The sequence below is a fragment of the Gadus morhua genome, chromosome 16, assembly GCF_902167405.1.
Source record: "Gadus morhua chromosome 16, gadMor3.0, whole genome shotgun sequence".
Classification (NCBI taxonomy): domain Eukaryota; kingdom Metazoa; phylum Chordata; class Actinopteri; order Gadiformes; family Gadidae; genus Gadus; species Gadus morhua.
In genome coordinates, this window is record NC_044063.1 from 21603448 (window position 1) to 21613088 (window position 9641).

A 9641-nucleotide genomic window follows, 5' to 3' on the forward strand; every position below is an offset into this window, starting at 1 on the left:
TCTGACCACACCCATCTTCCTTTGACTATTCCCCAGTCACAACTCAAAGGCTCTGGGATGAAAGAAGAAAGGAGTAGAGATATCCATGAAGATAGCACAAAAAAGCAGCGGCAAGAAATGACGGCAGAGATTTAAATATGCAGAGAAAAGCTGAGCATTTACATTTTAGTCTTCACTATGCTTATTACCTTACTGGTTCATCGCCTTATTTATAAATAAAATTCCTCTTGGATTCACGGGCTCCTAATTACTTCTGTAGTTTTTGAGTTATTAATCTGGGTCAGCAAACTTCCACAAATGTTTCTTACTGGAATCAGTAACTTTCAACAGAGAAAGTTTCAGACACACCCACCATCATTCCTGAACCACAACAAGATGCCAAACTGTGTTCTGTCATGTTCAGGTGAGCCCCCTTTTTCAGCTCGACTTCGAATACTAAGGGAAAAAAAGGAAAAGGGTTTCAGGCTGGGTGTTTTGGGGAGGGCGTGTTAGGAGGCATGTTATCCCCATGGCTTCAATCGACACCTTAGTTGTGAATGGCTGTTAGTACCGAAATGAAATTCGAATGAAATTCGCCACATTTATAATTTAATATTCATGGCTCCGTAGTTTCTGCTTTAATAATCGTATGGCTCAATAGACTTTAAGATTTTAAAAAATAGGAGGTCAAAACTTTAGATTAAACACAAAACTTCAAATTGTCCGTTCTGTGTTGCTCAATGGCTCGTCATCGCTTTACATGATTGAAGCTCTGCTTCAACAGAGCTGGACTCGAACCCAGAGTGGATCTGAAGCCCACTGCCTTCTCCAAACAGCACTTAGGTGATTTGATTTTCAGGCTAGCAGCTAGAGTAGAGTGCTCTGAGGCCGAATCTAGAGTTAACGCGCATGTTTTAATTTTATTTCCCTCCCTCCCCCCTCATCAACCAAAAGATTGGTCGTAGAGTAGACCACCTCGGAAAAGGCGCTTTGAAGTCACGGAAAACAGGCCTGCTGTGCTTGGAGTAGAGACATACCGTTCACATACCTGACTTATGTGAACGTCGGTGTTTACGATTATGTTTACGATCAAGAAGACATATTACCATGTACCTGTTCGCCCTTTAAGTGTACCGAAAGCAGTGCTTCCTGCAGATATAGTGGACAGTGCCAATAAATGCAGATACAGAAAAGTACCTTGCCAGTACTTTGACACACACTCACAGACCCAGAACCACACAGAGGCTAACAACGCACACACACACACAGACACACACACACACACACACACACACACACAGGCACACACACACACACACACACACACACACACACACACACACACACACACACACACACACACACACACACACACACACACAAAGGCTAACACACAGACACACACAAACAGACAAGAAGGACAACTATTAACTTTTGTACCACAGTCACCAAATCACTTAAGAGTCCCTCCCTTTCTGTGTCTTCTCTCTCTTACTCTGATTCTTGCCCACACAGAACAGCATTTTCCCTGCTGCAGTGAGTGTCAAGACACGTCAGCCTTATTTGTGTCAAGCGTCGAGTCAAAGAGGGAGCGCCAGGACAGAGGGGAGCATCACCAACGTGCTCACCAACAATTCACGCTCTCCCGCCTACCCTCCTTGACAGTCCTCTGCTCCCTACGCTCTTACCCCATGGCTCCCATTCATTCAAGTGTCTCTCGTCTTTTGCTGGATTTCTCTCTGTTTCCCTTTGCTTCCAGTATACCCTGTCCAAACTTGTATCTCCAGATCATACAACCTCCTACTTTGGTCTTCTTTTTCTGTCTATTAATGCCAATTCAGCAACCCCTCCCCTGAACCTCACATTAGCATGCTTCTTGCTATACTTCTCGTGTCATGCTTTTTTTTTTTTAACGCCCGGCCTCATTTTCTCTCTTGTTTCTGTATCTTCTGGCGTCGGCTTTTCACCACTTCAACTGTTTCCAGTATTTTGGTTCCAGCCTTTGTAGTAAAACATATCTGCTCTGTTGACTGTCTCTGACTGACTCTCTAGGTCTCTCCCTCACACACGCTCTCTCTCATTCTGGCAGAAGCGGTTAGTCAGCAGTATATCTGCATACTTTAACATTCGGGCGAGGGACTTGCAAGCTATGGAAAGAAAAATGCATCTTTATTCAATGGGATTTTGCTCATTACCACAAGCAGCTATGATCCACGTGAACACTGCTGGTTGTATTAATGTGACTGAAAAACATTCTCGAACCCTGAAACTGTCAATCACTTAAATGGAGACCTAAGTTTCCCATTTCCTCACACTATGTTCTCCTCATCTTCATGACCTTTCACCCCCTCTCACCTCATGTCTCTCTCTTTTTTTCCCAACTGCTCAACTGTTTGTCCGTCTGTTTTTCTCATCTTTGAACCAGTCCCTTCGTCTGAGCTTATGGCTCATTGCATTCACTGTCCCATCTCAACCTCAACTCGAAGATCCCCATCGCCCTGCAGTTTTTATTCCTCCGCCCAACCCTTATTCTGTTCAACCAGTCTCTTTCATCCCCCATTCCTCCTGTTTTTTCCCTGCGTTATCTGCTCCCACCATGTCCAGCTGTCTCAGCTCTTTAAAGGACTTGTCTCTATCATGTTCTCCCTCTCTCTGCTGCCTCCTCTCTCTTTGCGCTACATTTCCCTTTTTTTGCCATCTCACTCACCCCTCTTTCCTGTGCCCTCGCTCTCCTGCCCGTCAACACATTCCCCCCAAGCTCAACCAACAATTCCTAGCTCTATTCTCGGTCCGCCTGGCCCTCAGTCTGCTCATATCTTTCCATCCTGTCCTGTCTTCCCAGTCCGTCTGTCCGTCCTCTCTCTTCTCTTTAGTCTGGGCTGACAGGGCGGAAAACGGGCCGGGGGGGACTGCTCTTTTAACCTCCCATATCTCCCGACTTAAACACCTCTCCCCTCGGAGGCCCTGCCTCTTCCCCCTTCAGTCCTGAGAGCAGCTTAAACTCTCTTGACATCTTCCCTGCTTCGCCCCACCGTCCTCCCATCACCTCCTCTCCATTAGCCTCAAACGGGCCATCATTTCATAAGTGCTCTCCTTCCACTGCTCCATGACTCGACATTACAGAGGCCATGCATGCACACAGCCACACGCACGCACGCACGTGCACAGACACACACACACACACACACACACACACATGGCTACACACAAACACACATGCACGCATGCACACACACATACATTCATGCCCACAAACAGGTAGGCACACACATGCACACACAAATATGCACACAGACACGCACGTGTGCACACACACACACATGCACTCAATCCTTCATGCCAACACATACAGGCCTGAAACACACACACATGCACACACACACCGACACATACACACATGCACGATAAAACACACATGCCCACATACACACACACACACACACACACACACACACACACACACACACACACACACACACACACACACACACACACACACACACACACAATGCATGCAAAGTTGCAAACACGCACACATGCAGGCACGCACATGCCCATACACACACACATGGCTACACACAAACACATGCACACATATGCTTCCTTAGTGTGAGGCTGTCTGAGTGGTCCCCACCCTATTGTTTCTCTGAAGGGAGGAAAGGACTGGCTGCCAAACATCTACGAGTGGGAGTGTGTGGTGTGTGCGTGTGTGCATGTGGAAGGGGTGGACAAGGGGAAGAAAGGGAATCTGGAACATGTGTATTTGGGAATTCCCTGGGAGGGGAGATCCTGTTATAATGTGTGTGTGAGTGTTTGTGTCTGCATGGGTGGGTGTACTGGTCTTAGCAGCAGTCTGGAATATATTGTTTTGTATGTGGCAATGCCTGCTTTTATTACATTACTCATCTTTACTGCGCCTCTGCAGCCTAAGGTTTGAGCCCAATCTGCTCAAAGATCTACGTCTCCTCCATATTAATACCCGGCAGGTAGGGTGAAGACAGGGGGCAGCTCATCAGCATGGTTCGGTAAACACAGAATGTTGACCTCTTCCCACCGAAGGAAGGCCAGTATTTCCCAGGCTGTTGTTTCGGTGTGAATGCATGGTTAATAGTGGGCGGTTGAGGTGGTAATTGCAGGGAGTTCTCTCTGTGTTTGACACACATTAATCATCGACCTTCCCTCCCTTTCCTCTATGTGTTATTTCATGACAAGGGAACATATGTAACCCATTTAAATGCTGTCCCTGTTAGAATCCAACAGAACGAGATTCTGGATTAGCCAGATTCGGCTGTAGGTGAGATTTAAAAGCTGTTGTTTGAGTGTAAATGGCATAGCCATCCATTAGCTCTTAGTGAGTGAAATGCTCTGTGAGAAATTCTGTTTCAAGTAGCATGCACCTGCCTCTGTATGAACCAATTAAGATGACATACCACTTTCGGGATAATAATATAATAATAATGAACCTTGTAATCTTTTGTTTGACTGGCTTGGGGAAGCCATTTGCCGGTCAATCTGAGGTATGTGAAATGCAACAGGGAGGGAAATGCTCCCTCTTTACAACTCTCTAACGTTACCTGCAGCACAATTCAAGCATTTTTCTCCATTGACACAAGATGTATGATTTTGTAAATGTAAACGTGTACTATAAGTGTATGCATGTATGCATGTATGTGCATTGTAAGACGCAGGGCCAGCCCGAAGTCCCTGACACACTCAACACTTTGACATCTTTCTTTCTGTGACACAAAGTCCAAACCGCCATCCCATTGGATGTCTGTGTGTTGCCCGCCTTGGTGTCCCTGCAGCACACCGCTACATAATATTTGCTCAGAGGGCAAGGCTAAATAGGTTTTGATTAAAACATGTAACAGACAGACACAAACTTAATCTTATGTCAACACAGTAAAGAGATAAGAATGCATTAAAATCACCAAAGTATTCAAAACATTTTGCACCAATACAGTTGTGCAACAACCTCAGTCGACCCGTGTGTGGGTGTGTTGGTGTCTGACGGCCAACCTTCTCACTCAGACACACACTAAACTGTGTGGTTGTGTGCCAGGTTAAACAGTTTACTTATCTAACTAGGCTATGTCTTCTGTTTGCATGTCTCTGGGAGGCTTTCAATGCATGTGTCTGCCAGTGCGCATGCTTGTGTAATCACAAAAAGAGGGGCCATGTGGCCAGTCCTTGAACATGCTGCACATGAGGACCTACGCTTGTACCAACTGCAACTGTTGTATCGTCTAGTTTCTGACAAGCCGTCGCTGTAGAAGAGCCTGATTTATATTGGATTAAACCGGCTGAGATCAATCCATTCTAGTCTGATAGAATGATCTAAAAAAACTGCTTCACTAGAGACCTCTGTCTGAGTCCTTGACCCCAAACGACTCCAATGGAGGCTGAAGATAAAGCATTTCATGACAGATTTCAAGTGCGGCTATGATGTAGTGATGGTTAAAAAGCATGCAGATTGAGGGAGTTTTGATTACTGCACCGGTCCTTGATGTCTGGGTACAAATGGCTTGATGAGAAGGAGACGTCCAATTGACAGAGACTTTGACAGCCTTGATTTTGTAAACATGTCAATTAAATCCTGCTAGACTGCCTACTCACGCTCGTTTAATTGATGATAACATGCAATCCGCTAGTTGTACTCTACGACCATGTGATCAAAGTGTACTACTCTTAATGCCTGTGACTTTTATATGTCCCCGGCTGATACCAATTGTGAATCCTCCAGTTTACCAGCGTTCCAGCTTTATATCGATAACCCTAACAGTGTAGACCTTAGCTGTCAGTATATCTTAATGGCACCTTAATGTATCAGTGTTATTTGACAGATCATGGTCTCAGATACCAATCTAGGTTAAAGAAGTAATTTGAGTTAAATAGCTGCTTGCCAATAATTAAACACATCGACACATACATCGCTAAACAAAACAAAACCCAAATGATTTGGGGTTGAATTCTCCAGATTATATTTTCAAAGTAAATAAAGCATGACTCAGAAACCGATCTAGGGGATATATTTCATTAATAACATTAACTAACTGTTAACTAGCCCTTAACTAGATGCTAACGAACATCAAACACACACACACAAACACATACATTTTCTCCAATGTTCTGTTTGGATTACAATAAACAAAACAAACAATTAAGAATTTAGGGGGGAATTCTCCAAATGATACTTTTCAGTACTTTAAGAGAGGTAGATAACTAGACATAACCATTAATTCCACTGCTCTCGTGTGTATGGCAAGAAACAAATGTGCTGACTAAGACCAAATGTAATTTTTCTTTCCAAATGTCAAACAGCACTGAGATTTATATACATGGCTTGTGTGTTTCTCTGGATGCGGGGCCTGTTTACTTGTACCAGTCAGTCCTACACTACAAAGTGTTGACCTTGACTTTACTCTATTAAAAAAAACACACACACACACACACACACACACACACACACACACACACACACACACACACACACACACACACACACACACACACACACACACACACACACACACACACACACACACACACACAAAGCTGTGGGGTTGCTTTTGGCAGGGAAACATGAAAATACCGCTGTATTAGATTCTACCCCGGACAACCAATCTCCTACGTGTGTGCGCACACTCGTGCGTGTGTGTGTGTGTGTTTGCGTGTGTGTGTTTGTGTTGGTGGGTGTGAGAGTGAGAGATCCAAAGCAGTAGCGTGGCCGTAGCCCCAGGGCTAACTAAAGTCACCATGGCACACCTGCAGGAAGTTAGATAGGCCAGAGGCTGAGAGGATCCGAAGACTCTAGCTTAAATGTATCAGGAATGTAGGGTTGACAGACTGCTCTCTCTCTGCTGCATGGACAGGCTACCAGGGCTTCAAGAGCCTTCAAAGTTGTAGACAGGCCTGTGGGCTACTAAGTATTACAATGTGATAGTAAGTCAAGCAGTTTGGCAACTTGCAATAGCTAGTGGGTAAGGAATGTGTTAATGGGGTTTTGGATGTATAGGGGTCCAAGATGGCTGGTGGTGTAATGAATGTGGATTGGCTTATTTCGATGAGACATTATGTTCTGCATGCGGTATATATAGACCATTACCATTGGGTTTGATTCCATACTTAATGTAGGCCTACTTCTCATTTCCACATTCCACAATATCCCAGACGTTAGCCTACTAGGTATTTCTTTAGTTGCTTAGCCTATATTATTTTATCGTATTTTTTTTTGCGAATCTCGAATTCGAGCGGATGAGCATCAGTGATCACGATAGGCTATTGGAAACCTTTTTTTTTTATGAATATCTTGAAGATGGAAAGAAAAGTAACGGGGGGCCTACTCACCGTCTCGTCTGACGTTCCCTCTCATCGCTCTGGTGGTTCCCCCTTGGGCTCGTGCGAGCCCGGCGGATCCCCCCAACGTAACGACGAACAACAAGAGCGCCACGCGCACCTGGGTCTCCATCCTAACCGTCGAGCGTTTGAAGTGGTGCGTCTTAAAAATCCGCTTCCTTTGAACTTGTGCTTGTTAGTAAGTCACAGGCTGAAAAGTTGTGCCCGAGCGATGAACTTTAGTATAAAGTATTCCGTGTAGTTCTCACATCCTCTGGCTCGACTTGACCGAAGAAACTCGTCTGTCTTAACAAACCACCCTCATGCCGACTCCCCGAGATGTTTGGCTGCCGCTGAACTTGAGCACTGGCGAACTCAAGTAGGAAACAAAACGCAGGTGGTTCGTAATATAGCTACGTTCACGGCCAGACATGAGCTTATTGGGCGCCGACCTTCTTAACTTCTAGAAGCAGACGCATTCTGTCTCGTCATTCCGTCTGTCTCGTCAATCAGTCTGAAATAATCCGCATGCTTCGCACATTCTATCTGACACTTCCATGGAGTTCGGTTCGCGGTCTCAAAACTTTGAGCCATAGACACAGACCGCTGCAGCGCGCACGCGGATGCCGAAGTAGGCGTGTGTGTATTTGTGTGCGTGTGTGTGTTTGTGTGTACGCACGCGTGTGTACGTGTGTGTGTGTTTGTGTGTGTGTGTGTGTGTGTGTGTGTGTGTGTGTGTGTGTGTGTGTGTGTGTGTGTGTGTGTGTGTGTGTGTGTGTAAATGTGTGAGAGGAGGGGTGGAAACACTTCACCCATTTCCTTAGAAATTGTACGAGGAAATGCGCCAGAGGGGACATTTGTCTAGGAAATCATACACAGACACATTCAGGAGGAAGGCAGCAGCGAGACACAATAAATGAGACACGACCAAAGTCTAACTAAAGCTCAGATAAAGGCTCAATTAAGGCATTAAGCACCATGACAGCTCTGCAACATGATGACGTTTGTATGGATTCCACTAGACTAGATCGTAATAGCAAAGGACTAAAGTAGAATTTCATCCTAATTTCGTACTACTTTTTTTTATAATAATTTATCACTAGGTTGTATTTAGCTCTATTTGTAGTCCGCTTCAAGTGGTCATATAAAAATATGTGTTACGTCGATTATTTAGTTCCTGACCATAATATTAGAATTATTGTGGACTGTCTCAATTATAATGTACGGCCTTGAAACCTAGATTCAGAATACCAGGCTGACCAGGGCAACTGAATGAAGAGAGTAGTTAATGTTATGTTCCCCAGGCACGGTCAGAGACCAGTTAATGTGAAACAGTCCGGCAGTTAATCCCCAAGGTGTCAAATATTCGTCGTCCACATTCCCCCCTTTGGGTTAAGTCCTATTCTTGATAGTCCGTTCCACTCTCACTCTGTCAGCTCCAACAGCCCTATCTCCACCCCTGCCCTGTGTTATTCCCAGGTCCCCCCCCCCCCTCCCTGGGCTTGGTTCTTGTCCATGCATGCCGTCACATCTAGTTGGAGGATAATTATTCAGACTTCTGCAGAAGGGATGAGCTCGTCTCTTTGGGCTTGGTGTGAAAGGCATTCTCCCTGAGCACCGTGAGCATTGCTGCTTATTAAACTTTACTTAGGGGAAGATACGTTATTAATAGACTGTTGATTAAAATTAAAAGCTATTAGTTGCCCGTGCTCAACTTCAAAGACATGTGCATGCAGGGCATGGAGCTACAAGAACAGCCTTCTGAATATAAGAACTCTATGGCAAGTGCTCTTGGGAATGCACTGATGCATTAGACATGGGGAAAGTATCCTAAAACACGCGCACACGCACGCACAAACGCACACATACACACAAACACACTTATATGTTCTTTCTAAGGATTCTACTTCAGGATTCTACTATCATTACATTAACATTGACATTTAGGGCATTTGGCAGATGCTTTTATCCAAAGTGACTTACAATTAGTACATTTGTCATAAGAAGTGCATCAACATATCGCTGTCGGTACAGAAAGGATGTTCATAGAACCAAGTGCAAGTACAACAATCGCTAGGCTAACCAATTCCCCGTGTTACAGCCATGATAGCAGCTACTGCAGTTACTACACAGTTATGTAGGCTACTATAATACAATACAATACAATACAATACAATACAATACAATACAATACAATACAATACAGTGTTCAATGGCGGCAAGAAGGGGGAGGGTGGCTATGCAGTTTCGAGGTGGACTCTGAACAGGTGAGTCTTGAGTCTTTTTCGGAAGATAGTGAGCGACTCTGCGGTCCTGAGAGCGGCAGG

General features: G+C 44.8%; 1 protein-coding gene across 1 annotated transcript in view; it reads right to left on the minus strand.

Annotated features, from left to right (window-relative positions):
• pdgfd (platelet derived growth factor d) overlaps nucleotides 1–7935 on the minus strand; it is a 52192-nt gene extending 44257 nt beyond the window's left edge. The window contains exon 1 of the mRNA XM_030381415.1: nucleotides 7327–7935. Coding sequence (XP_030237275.1) covers nucleotides 7327–7447 — 121 coding nt within the window. The 5' untranslated portion in view covers nucleotides 7448–7935. The remainder of the gene's footprint in view (nucleotides 1–7326) is intronic.
• Between the last annotated feature and the right edge of the window lie 1706 nt (nucleotides 7936–9641).